This window comes from Schistocerca gregaria, chromosome 10, assembly GCF_023897955.1.
Source record: "Schistocerca gregaria isolate iqSchGreg1 chromosome 10, iqSchGreg1.2, whole genome shotgun sequence".
Lineage (NCBI taxonomy): Eukaryota > Metazoa > Arthropoda > Insecta > Orthoptera > Acrididae > Schistocerca > Schistocerca gregaria.
In genome coordinates, this window is record NC_064929.1 from 191,396,026 (window position 1) to 191,415,491 (window position 19,466).

At 42.3% G+C, this 19,466-nt stretch overlaps 1 protein-coding gene across 2 annotated transcripts in view; it reads right to left on the reverse strand.

The window, feature by feature from the left end:
* The window catches only part of LOC126293655 (synaptic vesicle glycoprotein 2B-like), a 214,674-nt gene that overhangs the window by 46,589 nt on the left and 148,619 nt on the right, over window positions 1–19,466 (reverse strand). For both annotated transcript variants that reach the window (XM_049986939.1, XM_049986940.1), the window contains exons 5-6: window positions 10,655–10,776; window positions 4,296–4,537 (exon numbers count right to left, since the gene is read on the reverse strand). In XM_049986939.1, the coding sequence (XP_049842896.1) occupies window positions 4,296–4,537; window positions 10,655–10,776 (364 nt within the window). The remainder of the gene's footprint in view (window positions 1–4,295; window positions 4,538–10,654; window positions 10,777–19,466) is intronic.

Consider the following 19,466-nt stretch of genomic DNA (forward strand, 5'->3'; position numbering starts at 1 on the left):
ACTTGACTAATGTCTGAAATAGTGACAGAGGGAACTGACACCACGAATTATGCATGCCTGTCCATAAATCCATGAGTACAAGAGGGTGCAGAGCTCTTCTGAACAGCACATTGCAAGGCATCCCAGATACGCTCAATAATATTCATGTCTCTGGAGTTTGGTGGCCAATAGAAGTGTTTAAAATCAGTAGAGTGTTCCTGGAGCCACTCTGTAGCAGTTCTGGAAGTGTGGGGCATTGAATTGTCGTCCTGAAATTGCTCAAGTCTGTCAGAATGCTCAATGGACATGAATGGAGGCTGGTGATCAGACAGGATGCTTACATATGTGTTACCTGTCAGAGTTATATCTAGACATATCAGGGGTCCCATATCACTCCAACTACAGACACCCTACATCATTACAGAGCCTCCACCAAGTTGAACAGTCCCCTGCTGACATGCAAGTACCATGGATTCACGAGGTTATCTCTAAACCGATACATGTCCATCTGTTTGATACAATTTGAAACAAGACTCGTCTGACCAGGCAACATGTTTCCAGTTATCAACAGCCCAATGTTGGCAAGACGTAAAGCTTTGTGTCATGCAGTATTCAAGGGTACACCAGTCGGCCTTCAGCTCTGAAAGTCCATATCAATGATGTTTTGTTGAATGGTTCACACAATGGCACTTGTTGATGGTTCAACACTGAAATCTGCAGCAATTTGCAGAAGGGTTGCACTTCTGTCACACTGAATGATTCTCTTCAGTTGTCGTTGGTCCCATTATTGCAGGATCTTATTCCAACTCCAGTGATGTTGGGAATTTGATGTTTTACCAGATTCTTGTTTTCTTAGTACACTCATGAAATTGTCATATGGGAAAATCCTCACTTCATCACTACCTCGGAGATGCTGAGTCCCACAGCTCATGTGCCGACTATAACACCATGTTCAAATTCACTTAAATCTTGATAATCTGCCATTGTAGCACCAGTAACCAATCTAAAAACTGCACCAGACACTTGTTGTCTTATATAGGCATTGCCAACCACAGCACTGTATTCTGTCTGTTTGCACATATCTGTATTTGAATGCATGCCTATACCAGTTTCTTTGGCACTTCAGAGTATAAGGTTGGTAAGGAACTCTGTCTACAGACTGAAATATCTTTGTATTCCAGTTAACTTTCAGTTGCACACACATACGGTTCTGACCACACCCTAGTTTTGGATGGGATTTTCTGACCCACTTGACAGAAGACCTGTAAAATAATAGTGAGGATATCTGTCAGTGAAATGTATAAACGAGTCCAATTCTCAGTTTTGTGTACTTGGTAAATTATACTAACATTTATTGGGGTACAGTGGTTCATAGAAAGATAATAAGCTTTGTAGTTAATTTGTCCTCTACTCTTAATACATGATTGATTGAACAGTTCACATAACATCATTCTGCTTACATCTTGGATTAGAGTGACTGTGCCATTTCTAATACAAGTAAGGGCTATATTTTAACTAACAATGAATTGATTCAGCAGCATTAAAACCATCCTTTTTAGGGGAAAAGAAGCTATTTTTAAAGATTACTCAAATTGCCTCCTTATTTGAAAAACTGCCCAATAAAATAACTAAAACAATAATTCTGTATCAAAGGAACTGGCATTCTGTGAGGAAAACTATTTATGTTAGATTGGTAGATTCATAGCATTTTTCTTTCTTTCCTTTTTGTGTGATAGTATTGTGGTTGCTATGGGTTTGTTTACCCACTGTCATTTTTTATTTGTTGTTCACTGTTGCTATTTGAGTTTACATATTGTCAATCTGTCACCTGGAGATAGATAGCAGAGATATGGATGATGGAAAATGGTGGGCTAAGAAGGAAAAGTCGGGACATTCCTGACATATTCTTCTGCTTGAGTTCAACAGTGGAGTGACCCTAGTGGAAGCAGCCAGAAACATATGTGCTGTGTACAGAGATAACACCACTGGACAGAGCACAGCAAGAAAATTGTTTTGTCATTTTAAGGGGGATCATTTTGACATTAGTGTCTCTGCACACTCAGAAAGACCTTAGGGGTTTGATGAGTGTTTGAACGCATTAATCCACAATGATGAATGTCATTCTACTCAAGAAACAGCAAATGTGATGAATTCTGATCATTCCACCATCATGCAACGTTTGCATGCAATGGTGAATCTTCAAAAATTGGGTGTATGGGTACTGTACGCCCTAAGGTGAAACTACAAAAACCAGCATAAGTGATTATATGGGCATCTCTGCTTGCTGGCTTGTGAACAACACTGACCATTCCCATCCTGTGAGAAACCATGTCTTTATGCTAACGAAAGAAACAGAAAGGAATGGTTGATCCCAAACAAAGCAGCAACTTACTGGACAAAGATCTGTGCACATCCCCAAAAGATAATGTTATGCGTCTGGTGGAACAACAACAGTGTGGTGTACTACAAATTGCTTCTGACATTTATTGTCAACAACTGAGATGTCTTGCAGACACAATCTAAGAACAACAATAATGAAAACTGTATGAAGTAATGCTACTCCACGATAATGCCACTCACATTCTGCTACACTGACAAAAAACATTATACAGGAGCTGGATTGGGAAGTAACTCTACACTCAACTTACTCACCTTATCTTGTGCACTCTCTATGAAACAACCTTTAAGAACTCCCTTTCTGGAGGAAAATGTATTCTGATTAATGCTCGACAAATTCTTTGCCTCAAAGCCAAGTGATATCTACAGTTGCGGAATTGAAAAGTTACTCAGTGTTGGAACATTGTTGTACATGTTGAAGGAGAATATATTATTTATGACTAAATATGTGTATCTGCTGTAAACTTATGGGAAAATGCTACGAACTTGCGTACGGATCCAATAAAACAAATTTGAACAGAACTGGCAATTGTTACTGACCTCTATAATGTGTCAAAGAATGTCAAACACTTTTCCTTAGTTTAATTAAGAGCAAAGCTATGTTTTCTTTTCTTTTGACAGGCTCACTTTGTCTTCCAGAAAAATTTCATATTTGAGTAATGGCAGACACAGTGTTTTGTGTAGCAGGAGGCATCCTCACATCAGACAATAGAAAGAGTGAACCATCCACTTCCAGTACTCCCTGTGGAAACATCGAGACTGAAATTCTGAAATTACCTTGACATCCACGAAAAAAAATAGGTCAATTCAATATGACACTTTATGCAGTTCCATTTGTGCCAAGTTTATTCTCAAGGCTAATTATATGTTTGTAGACTGGCATGCGATGGCTTCGTTGACGATACACACATCGACGAGGCATAGTGCTTCAATGCTTTTGCCAATATAGCTCACAGCGGAATGATTCTGCTGGTCTGTGTTGGTCACTTTTATACTGAGTGCATGACCTTGATTTCATAACAGCGCTGATAATGGACTTCGCCGCTGCGAGGGCCGGCGCGGGTGTGCAATCCCGTACATGTGCTGTAGTCTCTTTAGCAGCACGCGTAACCGTGTGGTTGCCAGCCCAGGCGGGTTGCATCACGCAGTCTCGCAGGCACTCAGCGGCCAACGCGGCCTTATGTTTTCGATTTTTGTCAAACTGTTGCATCCTTGAGCCCCCCGTTCACCAGATGTACATCTAGCGATTGGCGGCTGACACTAAAGATCACACTTTATTAATAATTATAGTACAGCGTTACATCACCAGTTACAGTTACATTCTCAGCTAGTACACCAAGTCCTTTCACGCAAACATGTATTTTCTAATCATTAGTAACTTTAAGACAGGAGCGGAGATACAATGTAAAGGGCATATTACTATATACATAACTAGGTCTAGATTGTATACCAGCTCCTGTCGTAAAGTTAGTAATCATGAGAAAATACATGTTTGGATGAAAGGACTTGGTGTACTTGCTGAGAATGAAACTGTAACTGGTGATGTAACGCTGTACTATAATTATTAATAAAGTGTGATCTGTAGCGTCAGCCGCCAATCGCTAGATGTACACCTGGTGAACGGGGGCTCAAGGATGCAACAGTTTGAAAAAAAAAAATCGAAAACACAGTTGGCGGGATTGCACCCCGCTCCAGCCCTCACAGCAGCTAAGTCCATTAGCAGTGCTGTTATGTAATCAAGGTCACGCGCTCAGTATAAAAGCGGCCAATGCAGACCAGCGGAATCATTCCGCTGTGAGCTATATTGGCAACAGCATTGAAGCACTATGCCTTGTCAACGTGTGTATTTTAAGAAATTGTCACGGCAGTCACTATCAAATGACAACTCGGGAAGTGAAATAAGCATTGCGTGTACTCACGGGGAACTTGTCCGGTGGTACGCCATTGTTGGTGGCGAACATGTGGCGGAGCACGTCGAGTGCCTCGCCCCTCCGGCCGGCAACCAGCAGGAACTTGGGGCTCTCCGGCATGAACAGCCTGAGCAGTGTAAAGGTGATGGCACTCAAGGCCGCCCCCAGCAGCAGGAAGACGCGCCAGGAGCGCAGCCGCACAGCCCCCAGCGCCACGTCCCACGGCTGTGGGATCACCACCCACGCCAATGCTGCGAGAACATTGGAGGTGATCCATCAAGTCAAAAAATCGTGTTGGTGGACATTGAGCATTCGTGCTATTTCTCTGCAAGCCACTCCACAGTATGTATGACTCGGTGTTCAATGCTTGCGTTTTTGGACTGCAGAGACCGGACTTCCAAATTTATCGACATATCAGATTTATGTTTTGTCGGTCATGCTGCTGATGAAATTTTGTTTATAGTTATAATTACTTTGCTGGGGATAATATTGTTTTATGTTTAGCCAAGCACACACACACACACACACACACACACACACACACACACACACACACACACACACACACACACGACATATTCCTATAGGAGATAGTACTGGTCAAAGATAATTATTTGTCTGGAAACCAACACCTGTTCAAAAAACTGACCAATATGTCCTCTCATCCCAAATTTCTGGTACAGAGAATGCACACTCCTGTAACACCTGCACACTGCCGATATCCCTGTAGCCAAAAACCCAATGGATTCAGGTCCTCTGAATGAGGAGGCTGCACTACTGGACCATCTCGACCAATAAATCACCCGTGAAACATTACAGCAAGGTGCTTGAGCTGTATATCGACTCGTGCTACACGTTGTATTTAAATTGCATCGGTTTTCCTTTTCTTCCCCTGACATGCTTGTTTGATATGTTGTCTGTCATTAAGTGGCTGCTTGGTTGTCTTTTCCCTCTGCTATCAATATCTGCGTTTTGCTTCCGGGAAACTGCTCTGGAGGAAGTGAGATCTTTGACAGGTGGTAACTTCATATGGTGGCGCGGAAGTAGGGGCGTGCACTGAGAGAGTCTGGTGGACACGGGAGGGCAGTGTGGCTCGCCAGCGCAGACCAGATGTGGTTGGTTGTACCGAGTCACCACGTGTGTAACGAGCAGGTGGAGTTGACGGAAGAGCTCCCCGTGGGTTGGTTGGATACAGAATCGCCCCACGAGTAGTTGCTGTTCATTACTCCTTGGTGGGACGTTAAGAAGCTTTGTTAAGTTCTCTGTTTCAACACTGGAGTTTAAAAAGGAGACACCTAACATAAAGGAGCGGTCACTACCCGTCAACGTTGCAGAGAAGACGTGAACTCCAGTGACAGAGCGTGTTGTCGCGTCACCGTGGCGTGTTGGGTACACTGGCGATGCGTGCGCAGTTGGATGTGTGGATCCTTCCCATCGCAGGTCGTGTACTGCAGTGGCGTAGCGTGGTTGGAAAGGTTGGGAAGACTGCAGTTATTATAGGGAGACAAAATAGTAAATAAACAATAATTTAAACAAATGAAACAAAACGCAAATAAAACAACAACACCAACAACTACTACTTCTACTACTACTACCACTACCACCGCAACAAATAATAATAACTTGTTCAAGAAACGATGACAAATTGGTAGAACTCCAGCAGCAAGAGAAGAAGCACTTACATTTTCTTGTACATGAGTACAATGCGCCTGTCTTTTCTTTCCACGAATAAGTCTATAACTCGGTTTACAAAGATCTGATCACTGGATATCTCTCCAAGTAGTGACTTTTCTATTGCAAACGTGCTCAAACACGACAGCCGTATGTTCGACATTGAATTCCTTAAATAATTCTTCATTCGTTTAAGAGTACTCTTGCTTCGTCACTCCTTCCTGTAGTTGCGGGTAGGGTCAAAACTAAAAGTAGGAACTTCGTTGTTTCTTCATAAACGGAATCTAAATCATTGTTGACAATGTACTTTAAGAGGATTCTTGGAGATAAGTGTTTTTTCTCATCAGCGTATATGTTACACAGTTCATTTTCAACTTGTTCTTGTTTGATAAAAGGGTTCTGTTCTAATAATTGAAGCAGTTTCAACTTTGGGAATTCTTTTTCATAGTTCGGGAAACACTTTTCGTTCAAAGTTCAACAAACTGAATTTGGGGAAAGTCTTGAAATCTTCTTTCCATCTGAACAATTTGCAAATACAGTATCTCGTTAGTTAGTGATCTGAGAGATGTCTTTAGACTGTCACAGAATGATAAGTTGCCATTCAAACACAAGCTGCATTTAATGCATTCCTCAACGAATGTTTCTGTTCTTAACTGTCGTAAGTTTTTTAAGACAGTTCTTATTTCATCGTGGCAAGCAGTCATACTGACATATTTTGACTGAATAACATTAAAGAGATGGTCAACATAAACAAAGCACCGACTGTAGAACAAGGCAAGTAGACAAATGTAGGATCATCCATCCGTCGTTTCATTCCCAAAGCACAGCTCAAGGATTCTGGGTCCCACTGAGAGTCTGTATCATCAAATAGATAATTAAAAACACCGTATAGTCCTGAGAAATGACTAGATGTTGAAACTGCCCTGGAACAAAAGTTCCAGCGAGTGTTGCTTGCATGTGGCAGTTTAAATCGTGTCTCAGTTAGCAATACAGTTCGTTTTGATGATTTGCTGAAAAACGAATGGAATGCAGTAAGATCACTTACAAACATGCGTACTTGTATGATTTTGGAGGCATGTAACAGTACCACATTCAGTTGGTGTGCGTAACAATGAAGAAACAGCGCATAGGGACAGAACTGCTTCACCAATTATGGTAGTCCTCTTTCTTTGCCCGCCATTACTGAAGCGCCATCATATGTTTGACTAACCACTTTTCCTTCCACATTCCATTCTTTCAAAACTGCAAGAACAATATTTGACAAACCTTCAGCAGTTTCATTTCCAGAAACATCGTAAGATCCAACGAATCTTTCCTCAATTTTGTCCGCAATACAGTACTTGAATATTATACTCATTTGACTCTTACATGATATGTCTAATGTTTCATCAGCCTGAATCGAAATGAAATTGCACTCAATTTCAGCTTTTATTTTCTCATTAAGTGCCAGAGTTATCATTTCTATTACATCATTCTGTATATCTGAAGACGCTCCTTTAAAGGTTGAGGACGATGACAGATGGTCTCGGATTAACTGCTCTCCTTGAGCTAGTAAATCCAACAATTCCAGATAGTTACCTTTGTTCCTGGAGGATTCGTCTTCTCGATGGCCGCGAAAGGCTAGTTTTTGTTTACAAAGAAATACAGTTGCCTGAATAAGACGAGCGAGTACTCTCCTGCTGGATGCAACTTGTCTGTTGTATTTTATTGCTGTCAGACGAGCAGCTTCAGAAAGGGCGTAGTCGGTTCTACTTTTTCCCAATAACTGAAATGATTCTTTGTTCTGCAGGTGACGTTTTGATGTTTTTGTGCTTTTCTCTAAAAGTTCTTTATTGTACAAACGCCCTCATTGCATCGTTCCTTTTCACCACCAAACAGAAGACGTATATAGCAATATAATCTGTTATTAACTGCATTCGCAGTCAGTAAAGCATGCTTTTCGGACAAGGCTGTCTGAAAAGTGGGTTTTTATTTGGCTTCACTTAAAACTGCCCTGAGTATAGGAGTGGGTTGTTTGTCCTTCAATTCGCACTTTTTTTCATACGTTAATGTAGAAAAAGGCGTTTTCAATAAAAATTCTGTGAGGTGTTCGCCCGCATCTCGTGGTCGTGCGGTAGCGTTCTCGCTTCTCACGGCCGGGTTCCCGGGTTCGATTCCCGGCGGGGTCAGGGATTTTCTCTGCCTCGTGATGGCTGGGTGTTGTGTGATGTCCTTAGGTTAGTTAGGATTAAGTAGTTCTAAGTTCTAGGGGACTGACGACCATAGATGTTAAGTCCCATAGAGCTCAGAGCCATTTGAACCATAAGGTGTTCAGTTGCTGGCTCACTCATGTTGGCAACACAACGAAAATATGCACTAAAGTCACCCAAGAATGGCTATGAACACAAACCGCGCGACTGTTCACTTCCGTGTTAAAAGCCAGCACAGGAGCGGCAGAGACTAGTCTCGATACCTGCTAGCGAGTGCAGCGCACCGGCCTTCTTGGGAGAGGGGAAGTGGAGAGGGCGCAGGCGCACACAGCCAGGTGAGGGAAGGGAGGCAGAGACTGAGAGCAGTCGAGTCCCAAGCAGGCAGATGCACCAATACTCGGGGTGCGGCGCGGGCTACAAGACTGATGTCTTCACACATTTAGAGCTCTTAGCAGAAACTTATTTATATTTCTGTTATGAATTACTATTGCATCTTTTTTAAGCACGAATACAGGGGAGACTAAGTCTTAAAGTCTCCCCTCACGCTACGCCACTGGTGTACTGCCTCTTTCAGCATAATTGCAAGTTAAGTTAGTGGAAGGTTTGATCATTAGATCATTAAGTAATTAGTTTACGTAACCAGTGTCTCTTCTGCCTTGTGACCTCCGGCGATCGAGTTTCCTGTCCCCGGCACCGGTGTAATTAAAGACAGTGATCTTTCCTCTTGTTACTGCCCGATGGGAGGTGTAGTTTTGGCAGTTTAATTGTTTCGCAATTCTGTCGTGTGTTTATGAGCAAATTCATACTTCTTGTTGGTTGATCATGTGGTCACTCATTCAGGACTGTGGGGTGTAATGTTTCCTTGCACGAGATTAGCTCTAATTCTGTCAGCAAGTTAATCCATCTTATTACAAGTTTTCACTGGCTAAAAGTCGGTGCAGTGACCAGCCTGAGAGTGGCAACTGTGTTTACGGGCGTATTTAAATTGGTCAATATTCTGCCTAGCCTGAGCATTCCTGAGTGGGTGATTTGTGGCCGCCTTACGCGAGTCCGTCATATCTGTTATGTTCTAATGATATTCCAGGACACTTTCGTTTAAAAAATTATTAAATTCCTCTATTCCTTTATTGCCATTAATCGTGTGTTTCCTGAGACCTTTGATTCTTTTTTAATGGCAGTGTTGGTAGCTTCACTATCTCACCGTACTTTATTAACAAAGTTCTGTATTTGCTTTAGTAGCCTGTTTACTAATGTTCTTTAAATTTTTTTAAAGTGTTGTATTGCCATAAATTACTTGATTGCCGTTAGCGGCGTGTTTTGAAAGGCTGTTATTGCTGTGCCTTATCTTCTGTGTTTGTTTTTAAGAGAAGTTATTTTAAATTGTGGTTAGCTTGTGTGTGAAAATCTCAACTGGACAGTAAACTACTAGAAATTTGGTGCCGTTTCCCATCTTGTGGTGTGGCTTGTAGTAACCGTAACCACGGCGTGTGTCAGTGCTGTCACATGATCCATAGAAAATGAAGTTGTGTCTAGTCATGCATAAACCACAGTCTGTCTCATTTCTGCAAGGGTAATGTTCTCCCATAGTGGTCAGAATTCACCACAAACGATTCGGTGCTACATAGGACGTGTTAATGTCTTGTGACGAGGGCCTCCCATCGGGTAGACCATTCGCTGGGTGCAAGTCTTTCGATTTGTCACCACTTCAGTGACTTGCGCATCAATGGGGATGAAATAGTGATTAGGACAACACAACACCCAGTCCCTGAACAGAGAAAATCTCCGACCCAGCCAGGAATCAAACCCGGGCCCTTAGGATTGACATTCTGTTGTGCTGACCACTCAGCTACTGGGAGCGGACATAGGACATGTTAATTCTTTGGTAATGTGTATGGCCCTAGGAGTGTGACCCCAACAATTCCTGCCCATACATTAGTACTGATCCTGATGCCTCACCTCCATGACTGTTCAAGGATTTGTATCTGCAAACATGTGTAGTGCACCATGACTTGCGAATCCAGTCCACACTGCTGAATACTGCATATGACTCATCACAATTAAATCTGCCCATATCTCAACTGCTATTTGTTTCTTGACAGGTCACTATAGGTTGTTCTATTCTGGGTTTTACCAATACTATCTCCTGTGTGAGTATGTGACACGTTTTTAAACACTTTGTATGAATACACAGAAAGAGGTCCAAACAACTCTAGTGATATAACAGAAACCATAAAAAGACGGTAATTTTCAGGGAGAACACTAAATCAAACACACTGAAGACAGATGAGAAAAGGCTGAAACATATGGATTAAAAAAGTCAAATGGTGTCTTAAACACAGCGAAATTTCTCTGGACATTTCTTAGGAAACATGGAAAAAAATGGCTACAACATGGAAAAGATGATTATGCCACAGTAGAGGCAGTTCTTATCATTTGTGTAGATGGCTGTTGTGGCTGTGGCACACCTAGCGTGGTGGAACTGTTCACCTGGAATGGAACTTGACTCACCCGGCTGTGCGACGCTGGCCAGGGCGATGAAGACGCAGACGTAGACCATGCTCTGAGTGCGCGTCTTCTCACCGTGGAACTCCCCAAGGTAGGCGTACGTCACAGCAGAGGGCCCGCAGATGCTGTATAGTTAGAAAACAAAAGACCAAACTAGCACTTATCCCGCACAATAACCTGAAAGCGATGTATAATGGCAGTCAGGTAGATGCAATATTTCTTGAGTAGCAAAAACCATTCGAATCGGTGCCACATTAACATTCAATATTGAAAGTAAGATCAAACAAACTTTTTGACTGGAGGATTTCTTGTAAAGGAGGACATGGGCTGGTATTGTGGATGGAGAGTCATCAGCTGAAGTACAGGGTGTTCAAAAAGTCTCTCCAAAGTGCCATATGATTGTTAGCTGCATATGCCGTAATGTGTATGGCCTTAGGAGTGTGACCCCAACAATTCCTGCCCATACATTAGTACTGATCCTGATGCCTGGGTTACTTCCCTTCAAGTGAACTCTCCCAACATTCCACTGTTTTGTTTATCTCAGCCAGACTCAGTGGCATTGTTGGTGTGTGTCATTATGTGTTGACATGAACGTTTAAGTTTGGATCCTTTGTCCGTTTGTTTTGCTTCTGTCACTGTTAAAATGCAAACCACTGAAGAATGTGTGTTTTTAGTCAAACAAATGTTCAAAGCTGGTGGTAAATACAAACATTTAATTCAGTTTTCCCATAGACAACACTCCAACATCGCAATACCGTGCGAGATTCAATTAACAAATTTCGAAGTACAGGTTCAGTGACAGATGCACTGAGAAGTGGTCATCCTAGCATTTTGTCGAAGGATAAACTACTCGATATTTCTGATAAAATGTCCACGAGTTCAAAACAAGTCAGTAAGAAAACTCGCCCAGAAAATCGATGTTAGTGTCATAACAGCCCACACAGCTGTAAGGAAAAAAATTTGAGCTTTTCCCATACAAAGTGACAGTCATGGAAGAACTGAAAAATACTGATCACGGCAAGAGACTGCATTATTGTCAACGGTTCAAAAATTTTGTTCAACAAAATGTAAGGGATATTCTTAATGGAACGTTTTTCACTGATGAGGCGTCGTTTCATTTATGAAATCGCAAAATTCTCTTATGTGGAGTACTGCAAACCCATTGTGTATTCATGAGGAACCACTTCATTCTGTGAAAATAGGAGTTTGGACTGCAATTTCTAGACATCGGATTGTGGGTCCCATATCTTTCAATGAAACAATAAACGCACAACGATACTGCAGGGATATTCTGTACCCATTTTTAGGAGAACTTGTGTTAAGTGAAATACTGAACGGTTATTTTCAACAAGATAGTACAACCGCGCATACAGCTCAAGTTTCAATGTCACTGTTTGCTGATGTTTTTGGTGATCGTATAATTTCACAGGGCCTTTGGCCTCCACGATAGCCTGACCTAACACCATCTGACATTTTCTTCTGGGGTGCAGCGAAAGCAACTGTCTATAAAAACCATACAAAATCCACCGATGAATTGAAAACTGCAATATCCACTTTCACTGCTTCTGTTACAGAAAGAATGTTACAGATTGTGTTTGGAAACATGATTAGACAAATTGAATTGTGTATTTAACAACAGGGGGCACTTTCAACATTTCATGTGAAAATTTGTATGTAAAAATGAATATTCAATAAATTAATAACATGTATTGCACCGAGACTTTTTGAACAACCCGTAGAAATATCTTCAGTACCCCAGGGAAGTTTACTGTAACCCTTGCTGTTTGCAGTGAATATTCTCCTCATTCCTTACACAGCATGTATGACACATCGAACTTTTTGGTAGCTCAGTGAATAAACTAAACTTGCAATGAATGATTGTAGCACATACAGACCATCCATGAAGGTCCAAGGCTGATTTTATTCCTGGTATATAAGCGACATCAGTGCAGTAACTACGGTGGAAGTTTGAACCAACGACTCTAAACAACAGGTGAGCATTCGGACAGCCAGTTGTGAGTAGGCACTGTGAAGCTGTGGACATGTGCCTATAGTGTCACAACATTGTTGCATTACAGACTGAAGATGAACAGTGAACTGAAGATCTCTAAACCTCGTGTTCAAGACATTCTCCAGAATGTTTTCAAGCAGAGATAAGACTGTACGAAATTTGTCCTGCATATCTTTCGTCCCGAACAAAATCAACAATGTATGGAAGTCTACTACGACTTGACCGAAAAGCAAAATGCCAATTACTTTCTGCAAAAATCATCAGACGTGATGTCACTAGGTGTCATCAATAGAAACCTGAGAGAACACAGAAAAAGCACAGAAATTCATACGAAGGGTCAACGCTTTGATGATGTAACCGGTTTTTGCGTCACTATGACGGTCAAACTGAACTTCAGGAACAAGAACTTTTCTGACAGATTCAGGGTATGAATGTCCTGTTCTTTGTACTCTAGTGGAAGGACGTTATATGAAACAAATGAAACAGTAAAACCACAACCTTGACGTGTGCTGACTGTGCATCGCTTGTTTTTTCTTCTGGAAATTATCAGCAGGTGGCAGCATCAACATGAAGAAAGCTGTCTATAAAAGTGTCAGCAGGTCTTTAAGAAAGAGAGTTAATTTTTGTTTGTTTTTAGTAATTTTGGACTAGAATATGTTTTTATCATCATCATCATCGTCATTTAAGACTGATTGTGCCTTTCAGCGTTCAGTCTGGAGCATAGCCCCCCTTATAAAATTCCTCCATGTTCCCCTATTCAGTGCCAACATTGGTGCCTCTTCTGATGTTTAACCTATTACTTCAAAATCATTCTTAATCGAATCCAGGTACCTTCTCCTTGGTCTGCCCCGACTCCTCCTACCCTCTACTGCTGAACCCATGAGTCTCTTGGGTAACCTTGTTTCTCCCATGCGTGTAACATGACCCCACCATCTAAGCCTGTTCGCCCTGACTGCTACATGTATAGAGTTCATTCCCAGTTTTTCTTTGATTTCCTCATTGTGGACACCCTCCTGCCATTGTTCCCATCTACTAGGACCTGCAATCATCCTAGCTACTTTCATATCCGTAACCTCAACCTTGTTGATAAGGTACCCTGAATCCACCCAGCTTTCGCTCCCATACAACAAAGTTGGTCGAAAGATTGAACGATGCACACATAACTTAGCCTTGGTACTGACTTCCTTCTTGCAGAAGAGAGTAGATCGTAGCTGAGCACTCACTGCATTAGCTTTGCTACACCTCGCTTCCAGTTCTTTCACTATGTTGCCACCCTGTGAGAATATGCATCCTATGTGTTTTTATTTATTTATTTATTTATTTATTGTTCCATGGGATCAAATTAAGGAGAAGTCTCCATGGTCATGAAATGAGTCAATGCATGAAATTATAACAGGATAGTAGAAACAGATAAAATGAAATATAAGTAACGTATTCAGGTGACAATTCATAAGTTTAAATAAAGGAAATCAACAATGTAACACTGGAATTTGCTTACTTTTTCAGCTCTCCCAGGAGCTCCTCGACAGAATAGAAGGAGTGAGCCATGAGGAAACTCTTCAGTTTAGACTTAAAGGTGTTTTGGCTACTGCTAAGATTTTTGAGTTCTTGTGGTAGCTTATGGAAAATGGATGCAGCAGAATACTGCACTCCATTCTGCACAAGAGTCAAGGAAGTGCATTCCACATGCAGATTTGATTTCTGCCTAGTATTAACTGAGTGAAAGCTGCTAACTCTTGGGAATAGGCTAATATTGCTAACAACAAACGACATTAAAGAAAATATATAATGTGACGGCAATGTCAGAATTCTCAGACTATTGAATAGGGGTCGACGAGAGGTTCTCGAACTTACACCACACGTAGCTCGAATAGCCCGTTTTTGAGCCAAAAATACATTTTGTGAATCAGAAGAATTACCCCCAAAAATAATATCATATGACATAAGCGTAAGAAAATATGCGAAGCAGACTACTTTTCGTGTTGAACTGTCGCTTACTTCAGATACTGTTCTAATGGTAAATAAAGCAGCATTTAGTTCCTGAACAAGATCCTGAACATGGGCTTTCCACAACAGGATTACTATCTATCTGAACGACTAGGAACTTGAACTGTTCCGTCTCGCTTATAATATGCCCATTCTGTCCGATCAAAATATGCTCTAACATACTAATGCAACAAGGTGACAAAAGTCATGGGATACCTCCTAATACTGTGTCAGACTTCCTTTTTCGCAGCATAGTGCGGCAAATTGACATGGCATGGACTCCACAAGTCACTGGAAGTTCCCTGCAGAAATATTGAGTCACCTGCTTTGATGATGATGATGATGATGATGATGATGATGATGATGATAACGATGACGTCCCATACTCCGAGGAGCATAGGGGACGATGCAGGAGAACCACACCGCCTACTAGGCAATATCCTAGTGGTGGTGGTTTGCCATTGCCTACCTCTGGCTGTAATGTGGATGAATGACGATGAAGACGACAGAACAACACCCACTCATTTTGAGGCAGGGAAAATCCCTGACCCCACCAGGAATCAAGCCTGGGATCCCACGTGCGAGCTCTGTCCATGATTGCGGAAGTGTTGCCGGTGTAGGATTTTCTGCACGAACTGAGCTCTTGATTATATCCCCTGTCAGGCAATCTGGATGGCCAAATCATTCACTCCAATTTTCCAGAACATACTTCAAACCAATCGCCAACGACTGTGGCCCAGTGCCATGGACATCATGGAATGTGAAGTTCATGGATAGCTGCAAATGATTTCCAGTCAGTGATTAGTTCAGTTGGATCAGATGACTCAATCCACTCCATGTAAACACACAGCCCACACCATTATGGAGCCACCAGCCAGTTGCACAGTGCCTCATTGACAACTTGGGCCCATGTCTTTGTGGGTTTTGTGCTACAAACGAATCCTACCATCAGCTCTCATGAACTGAAATTGGGACTAGTCTGACCAGGCCATGATTTTCCCGTCATGTAGCGTCCAACCAATGTGGTCAGGTTCAAGAGAGATGCTGCAGGCGATGTCGTGGTGTTAAGGAAGGCACTTCTCATCAGTTATCTGCTGTCACAGCCAAATTTTGCTGCACTGTCATAACGGATATGTCCGTCACGCATCCCACATTTATTTCCACAGTTATTTCGTGCAATGTTCCTTTCCGTTAGCACCGACATCTCTATGAAAACATCGGTGCTCTCAGTTGCTAAATGAAGGTCATCAGTCATTGCATTGACTGCTGTGAGAGGTAATGCCAAAAATGTGGTATTCTCGGCACACTTTTGACGATGTGGACCTCAGAGTAATGAGCTCCCTAATGATTTCTAAAATGGAATGTCTATGAGTATAGCTCTGCCATTCTACGTTCAACACCTGTTAATTTGCACCGTGCGGCCTTAATCATGTTGGACACATTTTCACATGAATCACCTGAGTTCAAATGACAGCTTTGTCAATGCACTGTACTTGTACACTTTCCACCATCTGTATATGTGCATATAGCTATACCATGACTTTCGTCACCTAATTGTGCTCTATTGTACCGGATAAAAGAGTGTTTATTTCATAACGACTGTACAGCAATACATATTTTTTTCAATGTCGCTTTAGATCCTCATTGGTCAACGAACTATAGTTCCACATTCTAGTAGCAATACTGTCATAAATTTTAGGTGTTTGAGATTGAGTTCACTGAATATTGCACATATTTCAGTTACTATGTAACATAAATAGTTTTCATATTGAATATGTCCTAAAATTTTGCTGAATCACAATTTTTTTTTAAATTTAGTACGTTAGTCTTATGCCTAAAACAGAGCTTCACATTCAACAATGTACGATGAATGGCGTGCTCTGAAACACTTGTGCGTGCACCAGCATTGTGTTCTTTTGGCAGAGATACCACAGATCACCACCTATCCTACTTTACAGAGCAGACAAGCCTCCGAACCCCATGTTCTGTGAAGAGTCGTGGTTTTCCAGCCATTTAACGCCTAATGGTAGCTTCACTGTCCTTTTACCTCTTTCCGTAGATGCTCATGACACTAGCATGCGAACATTCTGCCAGTTTCTCAGTTCTTGAGACACTCATTCACAGCATCTGCATAGTAATAATCAGCCCTTTGTCAAAGTCGCTTATCTCAACGAAATTCCCCATTTGCAGCCTGTAGATTCCCACTGTGTTACGTCTATTATTCTACAGGTATTGTGTTTCTTTTTCCTTTAAGAAATACATGAACACATTGCGTACAAACTGCCAGCAACTGCCACAATTTTCTTCTTATCCTCCATACTTTTCAATTTTTTACCTACTTTCAAAGTGCCAAAATGTACTAGAATAAATAAAATGTCTATAAAATGCCACACTGTACAATGTACTTGCGGTGAGACTGTCACAATTCCCGAAATCCATCGCCTGTGGCCTCTGGCGTGCCGAGGAGCATTACAGTCCCAGGTCCACGGATAAACCACGAAAATCCGCAGCCTTATGCCACACACAAACAGACCTGGTCTGTGGGTAGATCCGTGAGACTAGATCCAACGGGCCAGGGCTTGAACATGATGGGATTCACATCGGCAGAAACGGCCTGCGGTTTTGGCTCGTCGTCGAAGTTCACTCGTGTGACCAGCTATTCACATGTCACATACGCCATGTTGCTGAAATGAGACCGCAGTGATCGATCCACGCAAGAGATAACGTGCACAAATACTCTGAGAATCAGTGCTAATGAGGATAGGTAGCAAGCCACCGTAAAAATGATCGCTGAGCCGCAGACAGACATGTAGAAAAGACAACCACACTCTCACAACTACATTTTCGGCCATAGCCTTTGTCAGAAAACGAGAGCACACATACAATCACACAAACACACAGACACAACTCACGCACACTTGGGTGACGTCTCCAGCAGCTGCGTCAAAAATCTCTGAGAATCAGATCCAAACAAATCACTCCTCATGCCTCCCTGACTCTCATCGGCAGCTGCTGGGCTAATGGTAAGAAGCGATGGCAGCCCTGACTCCTAGCTGAGGGGATATGTAGGAAGGGGAGAAGCAATAACAATGAGAAAATAGGGAAGCGCCGCATGCAATCAGCAGCGCCCAGCTAGCGACAATGCATGACATCTCATAAAGAAACCATTTCGCGTATTGAGACAAAAACGACATTTTTCCAATGTTTTTTTTAAAATTTCCCTGATATTACCCTGATTTCCCGGACAAGTTTGATATTCCCTTATTTCCAGAACTTCTGGCAACCCTATTGTTCTTTTAAGATGTTATGTGGAATTTTTGCAGATGTGTGTAGATGTACTGGGTGATCAAAAAGTCAGTATAAATTTGAAAATTGAATAAATCACGGAATAATGTAGATAGAGTGTTACAAATTGACACACATGCTTGGAATGACATGGGGTTTTATTAGAACCAAAAAAAAAATACAAAAGTTAAAAAATGTCCGACAGATGGCGCTTCATCTGAACAGAATAGCAAAAATTAGCATAACAAAGTAAGACAAAGCAAAGATGATGTTCTTTACAGCAAATGCTCAATATGTCCACCATCATTCCTCAACAATAGCTGTACTCGAGGAATAATGTTGTGAACAGCACTGTAAAGCATGCCCAGAGTGGGGCATTGGCGTCGGATGTTGTCTTTGAGCATCCCTAGAGATGTCGGTCGATCACGATACACTTGCGACTTCAGGTAACCCGAAAGCCAATAATCGCACGGACTGAGGTCTGGGGACCTGGGAGTCCAAGATGACGAAAGTGGCGGCTGAGCACACCATGATCACCAAACGACGCGCGCAAGATATCTTTCACGCGACTAGCAATACGGGGTGGAGCGCCAGCCTGCATAAACATCGTACGTTCCAGCAGGTGTTTATCAGGCAGGCTGGGGATGATTCCGTAACATATCGGCGTACCTCTCACCCGTCACGGTAGCAGTTACAAACCAGAATCACGCATTTCCTCGAATAAAAAAGGCCCGATAACGGTACATGTGGTAAATCCAACTCATACCGTGACTTTCTGCTCATGCAATGAAGTTTTCACGACAGTTCTAGGATTTTCGGTAGTCCAAATTCTGCAGTTGTGGGCGCTGAGAGACCCTCGGAGCGTGAAATGAGCTTCGTCGGTCCACAACACTTCACTGAACCAATCGTCATCTTCCGCCATCTTTTGAAACGCCCACACCGCAAATGCCCTCCGCTTCACTAAATCGCCAGGTAACACTTCATGATGCCGATGGATTTTCTACGGATAGCGTCGGAGGGTACGCCTCAGTGCCATCCAAACAGTAGAGTATGGAATTCCGGTGCGACGTGCGACTGCACGAGGGCTGACTTCCCCGTGCGTAGACGAACCCGCTGCAATCTCCATTTCTTCCTGAACTGTCTCAGCAGCATTACGCCTTGTGCTCAGTCGGCCACTACGGCGTCTATCGACTAAACAACCCTTGGCTTCGAACTTCGAAATCATTCTCGCCACAGCTGCATTTGTCAACGGACCTTTACCCGTTAGAGTCCCCTTTCTATGGCGATACGATCGTAACGCTGAACTAGCACATTCTCCATTATGATAATACAGCTTCACTAAAAGCGCCTTTTCAGGTAACTTTAGCATGCTGCGACTGCTGGCGCATCTGATTCTCTCTCTCATTACAGCTCCTTTTATACACGACTGTCATGCGCAGTCACTGACGTTTCGCTGTCCAGCGCCATCTGTCGGACATTTTGTGAAGCTTTTTCTTTCTTAATAAAACCCCATGTCATTCCAAGCATGTGTGT